This window comes from Ochotona curzoniae, unplaced genomic scaffold (genome assembly GCF_017591425.1).
Source record: "Ochotona curzoniae isolate NIBS_2020 unplaced genomic scaffold, NIBS_Ocur_1.0 scaffold_3890, whole genome shotgun sequence".
NCBI lineage: Eukaryota > Metazoa > Chordata > Mammalia > Lagomorpha > Ochotonidae > Ochotona > Ochotona curzoniae.
In genome coordinates, this window is record NW_024467115.1 from 42,903,189 (window position 1) to 42,919,444 (window position 16,256).

Below are 16,256 nucleotides of genomic sequence, written 5' to 3' on the forward strand. Positions count from 1 at the left end.
GAATTCCAGGAGCGTTGGAGTTGAAGCAAGACGGGTTAAGCTGCTATGACAACCGCATCCCTATGAGCACTGACTCACGCCCCAGCTGTTCCACCTCCAATCCAGCATCCCAGGAAGTCAGCAGATGATGGTCTAAGTACTTGCACCCCTGCACCCTCGTGAAGACACCCAGATGAAGCTCCTGACTTCAGTCTGGACCAGTGTTGGCTGCCATTTGGGGAGTGAACCAGCTGATGGAAGATCTGACTTTCCAATAAATTAATCTTTATGAAAAATGAATTCTTAAACTAAAGAGAAGTCATTTGGAAAAAGGACCAACTACAATTACTTTAAAAGATGGAAAATGAACATTTTCAATAAGACATTCTAAGCATTTGTACTGGTTCTATCAGGGGTCTGCTCGACATGACAGAGTACCCTTCGTGGGTGGGCACCACCTGCTCCGTTGAGGGAGTCTGCTCTCCAAGAGCAGGGTACATCTCCTGTCTGATCATTGGAATTCAGGCCCTCTCCACTCTGGTCCCTTCAACCAAGGTCTCCATGATCCACCCGGTTCTGCTGCCTTCCAACTATGACTAAGCCACAGGACCTTGCTGCTTCTCCCTAGTGGACAGCCCACTGGGAGTGCTGTCTCTACACTCACATGGCTGGGCTCTCTGGAGAATCCTAGTACATCAAGAGAAATAGGCAAGCTCCCACGAGGGTGTTTCCATTGTCAACAGGGAGTGACAAAATTAATACCTATATTGTACTGGGTGAGTTTTTTTAACAGTCAGTATCTACTAAGAGTTTATGGTAACATAAAACACCACAAATATTTCACTACAAGCAGTCTCTAGGTTATGTTACCAAAAATGGCTGCAGTGATTGCAGTGGATCCAATCTGAAGCCAGGAGCTAGGAGGTCCTACCAGGTCTCCCACACAGATAAAGGGTCACAAGGCTTTGGGAGACATCCGTTACTGCTTTCCCAAGCAGTCAGCAGGGAGCCATATGGGTCGTGGAGCACCTGGAACTTGAACCAGTGTCCATATGGGATCTCGGTGTTTGGAGATGGATTAGCCAAATGAACCATCACTCTACAATTTCCTTTTAATCTGATTAAAGATTCTGTGTAAAAGACTTCTTTCAGATGCTTTCTTACAATCTTACGAATGAAAATTTTTAGGATATTTTACTTATATTCATTAAAATCTTAAAGCTCTGAAAAACACCCCTTCTGGGCCCAGCGTGGTAGCCTAGGACTGAAGTCCTTGCCTTGAAAGCGCCAGAATCCCATGTGGGCTTTGGTTCATGTCCTGACAGCCCCGCTTCCTAGCCAGCTCCATGTCTGTGGTCCGGCAAAGCAGTGGAGGACAGCCTGGGGCCTCAGGATCTTGCACTTGTGTGGGAGACCTGAAGGAAGCTCCTGGCTCCGGATCGGATCACTTCTGGCAGTTGCAGCCACTTGGAGAGTGAATCATCAGATGGAGGATCTTCCTCCCTCTCTCCCCCACTCTCTGTATACCTGATTTTCTAATAAAAAGTCATCCCTTACAGTCTTTTTCACACAAGCTAGTATAGTATATAAGTAAACGTCAAGAACCCTGTCTACAAGATAAACTGGTCAAGGTCTACTTAAGGTCTACTTTCCTGCTAATAAATGGAAGAAAAAACTAACATGACTTATCTCCAATCTTTAAATATAAAAGTACCTCTGATAAAGAAGTATAGGAATGAAGAAAATGAAGGAAGGAGATCCTAGTTCCTACAGCTATCCTGACATGGCGATGTGTGGTGTGGTACGACGTGGTATGACACGTGAAAACATGTTAAAACAAAATGAGCACAGGTCAGGTTTCCTTTTAATAAACCAACTCATCCAACAGCCCAGGCACACACCGCATGGAGCACCCCGTCAGTCCTTGCGCAGGGGCACAGTCTCCTCCCGAATGCCCTCCTTGGTCACAATGCAGATGCGGAGGGCGTCCCCAGTGTACACATCCCTCTCGGCTGCAGAGATGAAGACGTCTTTCACCAACCGCATGGCTCTGTCCAAGGTCAGTGGGACATGCTCCACATTCTGCATGTTTTTAAAGCCAACCTAGGGGCAGGACAAGGAGAAGCAACCCGTGTCACAAATGCCTCTGCCTGTGGGCTCACTATGAACACTATCTTGCACACTGCCACACCCCAGGACCAGAGTCCTCCAGGCCTTGTTGTGCCACCGGCATGACACCATAAGCACTGCCTTGAGAGCAGAGACCTGCCATCATCTACACGAACAGCAGCAGACAGTCGCCCAATCTGCCAGCAGGTAGCCGTAGCAGGAGACACCTTCGCAGTGTACAGGGAAAAGCAGGGTCTGGGTCTCATGAGTATATGTATGATGTAGCGTCATGACATAGTGATAGGATACATGTAGCATGGTGTCCTGTGACGTGATGAGCAGCACGTTATGCCGAGTATGATGTCATGTGATGTGACATGGCCATGTGTGGTGTGGTATGGTGTGGTGTGGTGTGAAGCAGGGGGCAGTTAATATAATCTATTTCGGAAGAGCAAGCAGATAGAAAAGAAGCAAACTGAAGCAGAAAGGATGCTAGGAAATAAACCCAATAATGATGCTCTGAACTGAGTTAACGGTAAAGAAAAGAATAACAAGTTAAAAAGAAATCTTGGAGGTAGCATACAAAATCAGGGGACAGAAATGAATGACAAAGGCTTTGTGTCCCTAAGACAAGATGGAAACAGAGGAACTGAATACAGGAAAAGCTGGCCATGCAATGGTAAGAGCTCACAGGCAGGCTGGCAAACAGAGATGGGAAGGTTTGGGTAGGCCCATCAGAAGACATCCAGGAAAGCCCACAGCAGCACTGGGGGAAGTCTCCTTACCTGGTTGTCCAGCAGGGGTTGCAGCATGGCGCTGGCAGAGCCTCCAGCCTTGAAGGAGTCTCGCTGGTAGGACCCCACTGGGTCAAAGCTGTACACAGCTCCCTTCCCTTAAGGGAGAAACAAATCCAGATTAACATTCTAATCCTAACCCAAAACACAGGAAAAAGAAATGCAGCCAGATACGAATCAAGCTGCACTACCAACTTGATTTGTAGTTTCAGCCAGCAGCCAGAAGAGGCACTACTGAGCAAGCTAGCTCCTTAGGGTCATCCTCCATCTCTATTAAAAAGGCTCAAAATGTGGTCACAGGTCAGAGCCCCACACCACCTCCCTCACGCTCTCCTTGCAGCCAATCTGCCTGCCACAAACCTCATGCTGTTTTCTTCCCAGAGTCACCATCTAATTATCCTGTGGCCCCCAACACACAGCTCACTCTATGGAGACACTAGCCATCAGGGCCTGGCACTGTGACATCTCATACGGATGCTGGTTCGAGTTCCAGCTGCTCCACTTCAGAGCCAGCTCCCTGCCAATATATCTAGAAAAGCAATGGAGAACGGTCCAAGTGATTGGGTGCCTGCACCCACACTGGAAGCTAACAGCACCTGGCTTCTGTCGGGTTTAGCCACGGGCATCGTGGTCATTTGGGGGTGAAATCAGTAGCTGCAGACCTATCTTTCCCCCCACTCCACTCCCGTAGCTCTGCCTTTCGAATGCATAAATCTTTAAAAACAACGTACATGTGAAGTAAACATTCACGTTAGTAATAAAACGAGAGCCAAGTATTCTGCAACAGCAGGTTGTGCTGGAGTCTGGAATGCTCACACTTCACACCAGAGTGTTAGTTTGAGTTGCAGCTACTCTGCTTCCGATCTGGCTCAGCTCTAGGGTCTTTGCCCCATTCAGGAGAGCCAGATGGCGTTCTTGGCTCCTGGCTTTAACCTGACCCAGCAGGAGTTTCCTCATGGTCTCCCAACTGGGTGTCAGGGGTCCAAGAAATTGGGTTATCATTCACTGCTTTCCAAGGCACACTGGCAGAGTTAACCTGTTGGGAGTTGAACTGGCATTCCAAAATGAGATGCCTGTGTCCCAGAACGAGGCTTGACAATGACTCCCTAAATTCATAAATTATTTTTCTAAACAAGATTTATCTCATTTATTTGAAAGGCAAAGTTACAAAGGAAGAGGAAGGGTCAGAGCTAGCAAAGCAATCTCCCATTCCATCTGCTGTTCACTCCTAGACAATGGCCAGAGGCTGGGACAGAGAGAAGTCAGAAGCCTGAAGCTTCTTCAGGGTCTCTCGACTGGGTGGCAAAGGCCCAAGCACTGGACCATCCTTTGCTGCCTTCCCAGGAACATTATAGGGGAACTGGATCAGAAGTAGAGCAGCCAGGACTTGAATTGGCACCCATCAGGGCTACAGGCACCACAGGATACAGGCAGGCTTATCTACTGTGTCACAACACTGGCCCCAATTCACTCATTCTTGATAGTTACAGTGGTTGGGGGAAAGGGACCTTTCAGACTCTGAAAATGTAATGGTATCTAACACCCAGTAATAACCTCATTTGTAAAACAGGGCTGATCTTACAACAGTATAGACAAGTACATTTCTGTTATTTGAAAGAGCAAAAAATTACAAGCAATCTAAAATCTCTTAGTGGCAAAAGGGTTCCCCTACATAACCCCCCCCAAAACAAGGGGTAAAAAGGTGCGAACAGACCCTGAGAAAAAATGTGCCACCATGCACACTTCTGTCAGATAGGTGAGAGGGACAGGACTCAGGGTAAGGCCAAGTGCGTCGGAGGTGCTGGGTGTGCACACCACTCTCCTGGCAGTCCAGGAACAGGAATGCTTATCTACCTGTCACAGGACTGGGACACACTCACGGGAGAATCTCAAATGAAGACGATTCTAGAATATACAGTATCATGCAGCTTTTGTGTAAGTTAACAGACAGATGTCTGTGTAAACTTCCCTTCTAACTGCTGAGGAAGGAGGTTTCTCACTTAAAAAGAAAAAGTCTGCGAAGAAAAGTAGCAAACTGTAGCTGCTTATCAAGACTTCATATGCCTCTGCACTATTTGGGTTTCTTACAAACAACATCACTATGTAACACTAAGCAGAGTGCTGTTTGGGTTGTAAGAGGATGCCAACGAGAAAGAAAGACTAAACATCATTTACCAATACAGCAACCAACAGGTACACAAAGACTATCATCTACCAAAGCAAAACACAGGAAGATGCTATCTCAACAGTGTATGAAACAAGCATATTTTGGTAAGCAGAGATAAATACTTCAATAAATAAATGAAATAAAACAACACTGTCTTTGGGCAACAGAAAAAGACAACACAGACCGTTTTATTATACATGCAAATTCCTCTATATAATAAAAAGAACAATTTAGAAGGACTGCACTACACAGAGGGTAATACTTCTGCATGTAACGCAGGCATTCCATACAGGTAACCAGTTCACACACTGGCTGCTCTGCTTCCAATCCAGCTGCTTGCTAATGGCATGGGAAAAGCGGGGGAAGATGGCCCAAGGGCTTGGACCCTGCTACCCACGTGGGCAGTCCGGAAGCAGCTCCGGCTTCAGTCCGGCACTGCAATGGTCATGACAGCCATCCAAGGAATAAACCAGCCAATGGAACCTCTTCGGCTTTCCCTTCCCAACTTCCAAATAAATGAACAAATTTTTAAAAAGCAAAGAAAAAGACGTGATTCAAAAATTGAAGGGGCGCGGTGGACTAGCAGCTAAAGTCCTCGCCTTGAAACCGCTGGGACCCCATATGGCCGCCAGTTCTAATCCTGGCACCTCCACTTCCCATCCAGCTCCCTGCTTGTGGCCTGAGGCCGTCGAGGACAGCCCAACGCCTTGGGACCCTGCACCCTCATGGGAGACCTGGAGGAAGTTCCAGGCTCCTGGCTTCGGATTGGCGCAGCACTGGCCAGTTGCAGTCACTTGGGGAGTGAATCATCGGACGGAGGATCTTCCTCTCTGTCTCTCCTCCTATCTGTATACCTGATTTTGTAATAAAAATAAAAATAAATGTTAAAAAAAATATTTTGAAAAGGCTAGAGGAATTACATTAAACCTTGGGGCAGGTGCCATGGCACAACAAGTTAATCCTTCACCTGTAGTGCTGGCAGGCCATATGAACAGGGGTTCAAATCCCAACTGTTCCACTTCTGATCCAGCTCCCTGCTAAAGCGCCTGGGAAAGCAGCAGGATAGTCATCCGAGTGCTTGGGTGCCTACAGCCATCCACAGGGGAGACCTGGAAGAAGCTCCTGGCTTCTGAAGGCCCAGCTCTGGCTGTCGTGACTGCTGGGGAGTAAAGCAGCAGATGGAAGATCTGTCTCTCCTATAAAACTGCCTTTGAAATAAAAAAATAAATCTTTGAAAAGTCACAGAGACAGAAAGATTTTCCGCCTGCTGGCTTACTTCCCAATGTCCCCAGCTGGGCAGGCCTAAGCTGGGAGGAGGAGCATCCAAGACTCCCATGCAGGTGCAGGGGCCCAAGGACTGTGGGCCATCCTCCACTGCTTGTTCAGGCTATAAGCAGAGTTGGACAGGAAGTGGAACAGTCCAAATGTGAACCAGCACCCACATGGGATGCTGGCACAACAGAGAGCATTAGGGTGCTAAACCATGCCGTTAGCCCCAAAATTTATTTTGTTTAAGACAAAAATACTACTACTGCATGAGGAGCCTAACAAAAGTAACTGAAAACTCAACATTTCACTTGCTGTCATTTATTTCCTTTTTGGTTTCAGCTTCTTCATCAGTTTCATCACCATAAAGTGACACTAGGGGCAGTGCTGAGGCACAGCGGGTTATGACACCACTGTGACACCAGCAAACCAGGAAACGAGGGTTGGCTCAACTCTTGCTTGTTCTGCCTTCATTCCACTTCCCTGCCAACATGTCCCGTGGAAGACGGTCCCTCTGACCCACACGGGAGGCTCAGATGGAGTGCTCCTGCCTCTGGCCTGGCCCTGACAGGCTACCCAAAGATTCACCAGCAGATGGGAGATCTCTTCCCCTCCCTCTGTTGATCTGCATTTTGAATAAAAACTGAATCTTAAAAACAAAACCAAACCAGAAACGTCCCCCAAAACCCAGAAAATGAAGCTGCTGTTTATGATTCTTTGACTCTAGAAGGAAATCTACACATCTAAGATATAACACTCCTTCCATTTCCCAGAAAGACAGAATTGTACCTTCTTCATCCAGTCCCCCGATGATGTTGTACACATAGTATGGGAAGAAGCGCCTGGAGTACAGGATTGTAGACAGCATCGCAGCAATGGCTCCTGTTGTCATGGCCTTATTGTTGGAATGCTTATACATCTGCAAGAGTCGACATGATCTCAATGGGTTCCTGTTTCTTTCACGACCAAACAACACAGTGTTAGGGTACTTTATTTATTACTCTTTTGGTGGGCTAAAGTAAAATTTCAGGGTAGAATCATTAAGTCTGCCCTCAGCTCTCTGGGTTAAACCTTTTTTTCCTATGCCATCCTTGTTTTAGACTCTACTGGTTCCAGATCAAATGTGCACGCACAAATCTCACCAACCACTGGCACCTAGAAGCTTCTATTGGAATTTGGCGAAAGTCAGTCATTCTGTGCTACCTACAGCTACTGTCTTTAACACTGTGCACACCTGAGTAGCTGTGACTGAAACCAAACAGTCCGCAAAGCTGAGAGCATTTACTGCTGGCCCTCCACCAATAAGTCTGCTGACCCCTGACAAGACCCAGATCCAGCCCCTCTCTGCAGACAGGTGCAGTGAGGACTCATGATCTGAAGGCAGCATCCTAACCCCGCAGCCCGACTCCAACTCCCACAGCACCAACAATGCAGAACATGATGAATCTGAAGTGAGACGGCAATACAACACTTTCACAATTCTAGATTTCCCAAATCACCCAAACGAAGTTCTATAAACGCACACACTGAGTTTAAGTTTGCCATTTCTTGTCAAGTACAAAGCAAGTTTCTGTGAAGAGAACCCTTCACAGAAGTACTGTAGGCAGTACTGTAAGATCAGATATGGGAAGTGATTTCCAAGGTAAGCTCTTTGAAAAGACTTTATTTCATTTTATCTCAAAACCAAGCATCAACAATTATTTATGTCAGCACTTATGTAATGATGTATGAAAGAAACACTTAGGAAGGGCTACACATCAACTGCTTATTATTTTATTAACAATCACACACATATTTTTGGTTTCCTTATGTAAATATGCCAGTAAATCCCAATTAAGTCAGTAAAACTTCCACTGTAAAGAAAGGTTCTAGAGTATTACCCATTGGTAAACACTGAGTCCAACAGCTTCCACCCACCCCACAAGCATCCATGAAGTAAATTCAACACACCCAGTGATGTCATCACTGCCCTCCAGGGGGATTCACAAACAGGCAATCAGAGCATGGCCACCCCTGCTAAGGTCTTCACGAGGCTGACAGCCCGTGCTTGTGCCTCTCATCTAAATTCCTGGCTTACTCTTTCCTACTTCGGACCAGCAGAGCACTGCAGAGAGAAAGCCTGAGCTTACCTGGACTAGTTCCTGCCCCAAAGACTCTAGTTCAGGTATTTGATGCAGAAACAAAATTCTGGGCCCGGGGTGGTGGCCTAGCAGCTAAGGCCCATGCCTTGAACATACCGGGATCCCATATGGGTGCCAGTTCTAATCCTGGCAGCTCCACTTCCCATCCAGCTCCCTGCTTGTGGCCTGGGAAAGCAGTCAAGGACGGCACAAAGCCTTGGGACCCGCACCCACGTAGGAGACCTGGAGGAAGTTCCAGGCTCTTGGCTTCGGATCAGCGCAGCACCAGCCATTGCTGTCACTTGGGGAGTGAATCATCGGACAGAAAATCTTCCTCTCTGTCTCTCCTCCTCTCTCTCTATCTGACTTTGCAATAAAAATAAATAAATCTTAAAAAAAAAAAAAAAGAAACACAGAGCTCTTATCTGCTGATTCATGCCCGAAAAGCTTGTAATTTGCTGGAAGCCTTACGATGGAGGTTGGGAATTCAATCCAGGTCTCTCCTAAGTGGTAGGAACCCACTTACCCGAACCTCTTTACTGCTTCCCAGGATCCACTACTAGGAAGCTGGAATCACAGCTAGAGATGGGAACAAATCCAACAGCTCTGACATGGGATATGAGTGTATCCCAGGGGTTGGGATACACTCCAGCTTTGCCCTTAAGGGAAAAGTATCTTCAGAAGAATAATCCCTCAGGACACCTCTCCAAGAGTAGAGAACTGACGTGGGAATTTGGGGGTACTGGCAAGCCATACTGGAGTGCCTGGTCCAAGTCTTAGCTCTGCTCCATGCCAGCTTTGATTAAAGCACCTTGACAGGCAATAGTGACAGGATAAGTGGTCAGGTCCCTGCCACCCACATCGCAGTCACAACTGAACTCCTGGATTCTGGCCAATCCCCAGCTGCTGCAGCAACCTGAGTGACCCAGTGGATGATACGCTCTGTTTCTCAAATCAATAAAAAATTTAAAATAAGTCAACAAAAAATAGAAGGCAAGATGACTCTAGGGTAGAGTCACATTATGCTATTTTAATAAACCTGCAGGGCTGGTCTCACTTCACTTCCTGGGTACACTGTAGTCTCACCAGTGAAGGCACTGCCCCTTCTGCTGTTGAGCCAACGCTACGCCACAGCCGCACAGGAATCTACTAACCCATCACCCTAATTCCTAACAGCAGACACCCACCTTTAGTCTTGCTTCAATAATCTTGGTTAAGGTGAGACAGTCTCCATGAAAACCACTGCATCCAAGGACTGTTTTATCTGTTCTGTACAAAGCACAGATCAGGAAAGTGAGATGATTGCAGTATAAAGTAACACATATCTGTCTAGGGTTACTTTAAATCTACTTCCATGACTCATAAATAGTAAAAAAGTATCATAGATAGTATCACTACCTCACTTTTCAAAGACTTAAAACCCAATCTTGGAAAGTAATTGAAAAAAAAAAAGTTTCAACAGACAAAGTCATGGTAAAAACACAAGTCACCACAAACATAAGTCTTAAAAACCTAAATGAGAGAAATTCACTAATAAGACCAGCTAATAATGCTGCTTTGCTGGCACAATTGTAGAAAAGTGGGACTTTGGGGGTAAAGCTGCCACCTGCAGCACTGGTGTTCTATATGGGAGCTGGTTAAGAGTTTGGCCTACTCCATTTCTGATTATACTGCCTGCAAATGTAGGGAAGGCAGTAGAGGATGGTCCAAGTCCTTAGCTCCTGTTTCTACAGGAGACCAAGCAGCTCCTGCCTCCAGGCTTCACTGGCCCAGCAACAGATGTCCCAGCCATTTGAGGAATGAATCAGTGGATGGAAGATCTTGCTCTGTATCATTTTGTTTCAAGTTAATAAAAAGGAAAGAAAACTGGGAAGCTCAGATACACGGAAACAGAGTAACTAGATCGAACTTTCTGAAATGCTCACCACTTTTACTTGATAATTTACCCCATCAAATAATCACACCACTGTGAAGATGTATTCTTGGCTCACCAGTGGACAGCCCTCACACAATGACATCAACAACCTACCACTACAATGAGCCTTCTTAGGTAACTTAACACACCCGTTCTGTCAGCACGTTGGCGCTCACCGTCACTGTGCTATCACCACTGCAATGAGCTTTCTCCTGCCTCACCCGGGCCTGCTGTTTTGATTTTGGACTACTTACCCCCAAAACTATGAAAGAATGTCACAAAGTGCCATCTATGGTATTCTGTTACATCAGCACAAGTAGACTACGACAAAGAGATCAACACATGTCACCCCACACTGGGTGTTTACCATAGAATGCTTTCATTTTTGCTATATCCTCATATTTAAATTTCCTCAATGCTGCAGAAAAACATTCAGGACTCCCAAAACAACTGTTGATACCCATATATAACAAATATCTTAGGGACTGCACAATGAATTATCAGAAAACACAGATTTTCTTAAGCAGAAAATGCAAAATAAACTCCTAACAGGCAACTTAAAGATTAATGAAATGAACTATCTAGAAGCGAAATCTCTTACAGCATCACAAAGACATTGTTACAGTGCTGGTACAAAGTAGCCAGGCATTCTAGGCCTGGTTAGTGCCAAATTTTGTTAACTATAGCAGTGTAGCAGCATTGTTGCCTGTTTTATTTATTTATTTTAAACATGTGGGAAAGGTGGGGGAACACCAGGCTGGGACATGTCCCTTTGGTCCCCCGGCCAGGGGTGTTGAGCAGCCATCCTGAAGTCTGCCCTGCAGAAGTGGTCTGACTGGGAAAGTGTTGGAGTGGGACTAGCTGGGGCATGTTTCACAAGGGAAGAATGATTTCTGGAGGCTTCCATGGCCTGAGCCACTGCACTCACAGGTAGGCAAGGCAGGTTAGGACAGAGTGGTTTAGAGGGGAGGACACTGAAGGACATGTCTGGGTCAGCTCAAGGCACCTGCCCGTGTGGGAGCTCTGGGCTGGGCTAAGTGGCACTGCCTGCCTGGGCTAGGCCATAGTACCCACCCTTGAGTGCTGGAGCAAGGGGTGGGCCATGTCAGGCGGGGCAGCACTACCCACCAGAATATGAGAACCAGATCTGGCAGCAGATTCTGTAGGGAACTTGTGGGCTCGCAAAACTGCAGCACACATCCAGCACGAGCCAGATGAGATGTAGGACTCAAACCCCAGTCACAGGGAAAATCACAAGATGTGTGATCCAATCTTGCAGTGTATCTTTGCAACTGGGGCCTCCTCAGTTGCTGGTGTGTGTGCAGTGAACAGCATGATCAGATGCACATGAAAGACATAGCAGCTAGCTCGTCTAAACCAATAGAAGATGTTGAGTGCCTTGTCAGAGGATGGAAAGCAAGGTTGGGCAGTTCTCCTGGCCAAGTCCTGCAGCAAGTGTCTGGGTCTGTGGATGCACGAAGATGGACTTGGTCAGTCAACAGATGTTACAAACATTCTCTCAACTCTGGTGCAAAGAGGCTGGGGACATCTCAGAACTGTCAAAACCATTCAGGTAACAGCCTTGGAACACTCTTTCCCACATCAGCATCAAATGACTGTCCCCCTAGCCTGGCTGCTAATGTAGTCTGACAGCAAGAAGCGGCCCCCTCATGTTCTCCCTTTGTGGACACAAAGGAAAAAAAAATCAAAACATTTGTACCACCTACCCTTTCTTCCTTATTCCCGCCCTCCCCTAACCCTAACCTTCTTGGGCACGCATCCCTCTGAACTATGTAAACAATATTAAAACATAAAATGAATTAAAACACACACATACTTACAATTTATAACATTTTGGGCTGTCCCGGGTGTGAATTGAAAAACCTTCACTCAACCGAGTATCTGAGGCGACAATGGAAAAATCTTCCCCAGCAATTGCCAAGACAGTACTAAGGAAAAAGAAAAAAACTGTTACCTCTTCAGACTGGTACTCCCACCTACCCCGGAGTGTCACATAGCATACTCTGGGATCAAATCACCATGGGAAAAAGAGCAGGATTCAAGTGGAGGAGGACGTCAGGGGCAGACACAAAAACGTACCATGGCGACAAGTCATTGGAACAAAACCCAACTCCAAATGAGAGTCAAGACAGGCTGCAGAAAGTAAGGCAAAAGCCGCTGACTCAGTATTATCATTGGAGCTGGCGCTATGGTCCTTGAGGCTGAGCCACTGACTACAGGATGTGTGCTGCTCCACCTGCAATGCTGCTGGGAAAGCAGCAGATGGCACAAGGACCTGAGTCCTTGTCATGCATGTGGGCAGTATGGAGCTCTGGACCCTTTCAGGAATTAAAAGTACATGGAAAGAGGAATTAAACAATGTGTGTTTTGATGCAAAAAAAGTCTGAAACTTACCCTGATATCAGGGTCTTCCAACAATTAATAGAAAATATATTGACAAGACCACTGTGTGTGGTCTCAAAGTTTTAGTACCAAAGTAAGTTCATGAAAAAAAAAAAAAAATTCGGGCCCAGCGTGGTGGCCTAGTGGTTAAAGTCCTTGCCTTAAACACACCAGGATCCCATATGGCCGCGGGTTCTAATCTCAGAGGTGCCACTTCCCACCCAGCTCCCTGCTTCTGGCCTGGGTAAGCAGTCGAGGACGGCCCAACACCTTGGAACCACACCCACGTAGGAGACCTGAAGGAAGTTCCTGGCTCCTGGCTTCTGGCTTCGGATCAGCGTAGCACTGGCCGTTGCAGTCACTTAGGGAGTGAATCATCGGGCAAGAGAGCTTCCTCTCTGTATATCTGACTTTGCAATAAAAATAAACAAATCTTAAAAAAATTCATTTTAAAAATTATTATTGGAAAGTCAGATATACAGAGAAAAGAAGAGACAGAGAGTAAGATCTTCAGTCCACTACTTTATTCTCCAAGTGGCTGCAACCGCTGGTGCCAGGCTGATCCAAACCAGGAGCCAGGAACTTCTTCACAGTCTCCCACAGGGATGCAGGGTCCTATGGCCTTGGGTTGTCCTCAATTGCTTTCCCAATCTACAAGCATGGGAAAGCGGGCCACCAGCACATGAACTGGCGCCCATATGGGATCCTGGCAGCACGTTCAAAATTAGGATTTTAACCACTAAGCTACCGCACCGGGCCCCGAAAGTAAGTTTTTAATCTTTCCTTGAACTTTCTGAGGTATCCTCCTACAGAAAGACTGGCTTAAATTCTATTATGGTTCTGCCATGCACATTCAATGCAAGGTTGTCAATCACTACTCAGGGCCTCAATCACTTCACTGGCACAACAGATACTAGCAGCCACTCCAAACTAATGTAGTCAGGAACTGCAAAACTCTTAACCAGGGGCCTCCGGCTCTCCAGCATCTGCTGTGCAGATCAGTGTGGTGGCGCAGCAAGTGAAGTGGCTGTCTGAGATGTGCCATTTTCCCCATAAGGATTGGTTCTGATCCAGCCAACTGCTGACGCGTCTGGAAAGCAGCACAGGAGGAAGGAAGCACTTTGATCCCTGCCACAAACACAGAAGACCAGCATGGGATTCTAGGGTCAAGCCCCAGGCCATCTGGGGTGTGATTCACCTCTCTAACTCTGCCTTGGAATTAAATAAATAGCTGTGGTCACGGTGGCACATGCAAGGTGCAGTGGAGTACAAGGGCTGTGCACCCGGGCCCTGGGATAGCCGAGACTGTCCTTGCTACTTACTAGCTGTGTCACACTTGACAAATTCTCCAATTTCCAGTTGATGAGAACAGTGTTATAGGGTGACTGAAAACTATGAACGAAGCACCCACAACACTCATCCATCATTTTCATAGAGGTGTTTGCTGTAGCGCTCTGAAGTGGAAGGTGATACTCCAGCAAGCACAGGGAACCAGGTAACAAATCAAAGACTAAATTGAAGCAGCTAATTCAACAGGCTCTTTCAGGTAAACAAGCACAACCATTAAAGGCTCAAGCGAGAATGCATGTGTCAGAGCCAAGCCTCCTCAGAGCTCAGACGGAGCAGTGGACAGCATATCCAGATGCACATGGAGGAGATGGCAGTCCATCGGAACCTGCAGAGGACACCTGGTACCACAACAGAGGATGGAGGACAGAACAAATTGATCAACTACCCCAGCCACAAGTTGGCACTAAAAATCTGGGCAAACTAAGGTGGACTATGTCAATCAGTGGATTCTGCAGCAACTTCATCGTGCTTGGAATGGCAAGACTGGCAGCAATTAAGAACTGCTGAACTATCAAAACCACTTGAGCAGGACCCTCAGAGTATGCCCCATGTTGGATACCCTGGGATGGGTGGGAGGCTGGGTGGGGATTCTTCCTTTATCACCCCCTTAACCTCAGAGACAGACACAGAAAGAGAGAGAGAGAGAGAGAGAGAGAGAAAATGTGTGGGGGAAAAAAGGTTAATGTAATGCACAGGGACCCTATAGTTAAATCCCAAGCAAACACCAAAGTCAAGATTTTGGGATTTCAACAAGGAGCCATGAAAACCATTTTAACAAAAGAGGAGTGCCACTGGCAACTGAAAGACTGAGACAGCTAACAAGTGTGATGGGGTGGAAAATCTTCCAGCCAGAGGCCTGCACATAGAAAAGTTCTGTAAACATGTAGATAAAAATCAGTTGTGACAGCATCATGATATAGTTATAAGGAACATTTCTAGAGCAGATTTTGATAGCAGGAATAATTCTTGCCTTTTCCTTTGTTTACTTGAGTTATAACAATGACAGTGAACCCAGCTTGAAATATTTTTCCTGACAATGGCAGAGTTGAGGGACTTGTGAGAAGCAGAACTGCAGAAGTGGACTTGGGAACGGTCTTGCAAAGGCTTCAGCTGCGACAATCACGCAGGCCAACAGCTCTGAGTTAAAGCACATTCGAATGACCGCGATAGGAAAAGGCAGCAAACTGAGGCTCGCTCTGTGGAGCAAAGGCTGTAATGAAGCTGTGAAGAAGTGAGGCAGTGAGGTATGAGCCGTGTTCAACATCGGGACTGGCTGACTGAGCTGGGTGGCCGAGAACACCCTGCACTCTAACTTCTGGAGCAGACACCACAGCCAGTGCAGAGCGCACCGAGGGGCTGTCACCCTAAGGGGCAATTCCCTGGACTCACGAAACCTCACTCCTGACTTCCCCTAATCTGTGAAACACATACAGGAATCTCAGAGACTGAGGCACAAAGACCACACAGGGGTAGCACACCAAAGCCAAAGGCAGCCCTCACTTGGCTCCTAGCCTAGTCCGGAAGTCTGCTTTCATATTCCAATCCTAGGGCTCAGGTTAACGTCCGCCTAGCTTTCTTAAAGAACCACCCATTGGTGTTTCTGAGCATGAAGTCGACTAGTAAACTGCGGCCACTGGTTTGTTCACAGCACTGTCAAGCGGCACAAAACCGACCTGTTCACAGCCCCCATTCTTCAATGCAGTAGTATAATAAAAGTGAACACGAGCAGTTTAGGCAACCAGCCCTACCTGCTACTTGCAACGGAGATGCGTGGGACACGACGCACGGACCACCCCCAAGCCCGCCAGGGACAGTGAAAGCCGTCCTGCACCCCGCCGGCTGCCGGGTGGCTCCCAGGCTCTGCAGGCTGCGTCTCCGCCACAAACGCGGGGGACGCAGAGGGAGCGCGGCGGAAGCCAGGGCTCTTACCCTCCGTTGAAAGCGTAGGGCGAGAAGCGTAGCTGAACAGGGCCCGCGCCGGCGTGCGGCTCCAGGGGGAGGTCTCGGCCCGGGCCCGCGGACATGACTGCAGCGCTCCACATCGCGCCGGCTCCTGCTGTCTCACGACAAGATGGCGGCCGGCCGGAAGTGGGGCGGTTCGGCTTCCGGCAGCGCCGGCGGGTCGCTCTAGGCTGCGCTTGCCGCTGCCCCGG

At 47.4% G+C, this 16,256-nt stretch overlaps 1 protein-coding gene across 1 annotated transcript; it reads right to left on the minus strand.

Annotated features, from left to right (window-relative positions):
• Window positions 1-1,825: 1,825 nt before the first annotated feature.
• PSMB1 (proteasome 20S subunit beta 1) lies at window positions 1,826-16,187 on the minus strand. Its single transcript, XM_040965331.1, has 6 exons — window positions 16,033-16,187; window positions 12,192-12,299; window positions 9,623-9,704; window positions 7,105-7,234; window positions 2,874-2,980; window positions 1,826-2,082 (listed from the first exon to the last, which is right to left on the minus strand). The coding sequence occupies exons 1-6, from the start codon at window positions 16,143-16,145 to the stop codon at window positions 1,897-1,899; spliced, it is 726 nt and encodes a 241-aa protein (XP_040821265.1). The 5' UTR covers window positions 16,146-16,187; the 3' UTR covers window positions 1,826-1,896.
• Between the last annotated feature and the right edge of the window lie 69 nt (window positions 16,188-16,256).

Bases quoted from the DNA above. Each gene is read 5' to 3' on its own strand.
- PSMB1 (XM_040965331.1), bottom strand. From the start codon at position 16,145: ATGTGGAGCGCTGCAGTCATGTCCGCGGGCCCGGGCCGAGACCTCCCC. The intron at 12,300-16,032 runs GTAAGAGCCCTG...CTTTTTCCTTAG, and splicing joins CCCTACGCTTTCAACGGAGG to TACTGTCTTGGCAATTGCTG. The intron at 2,083-2,873 runs GTAAGGAGACTT...TCCTGCCCCTAG, and splicing joins AACCCCTGCTGGACAACCAG to GTTGGCTTTAAAAACATGCA.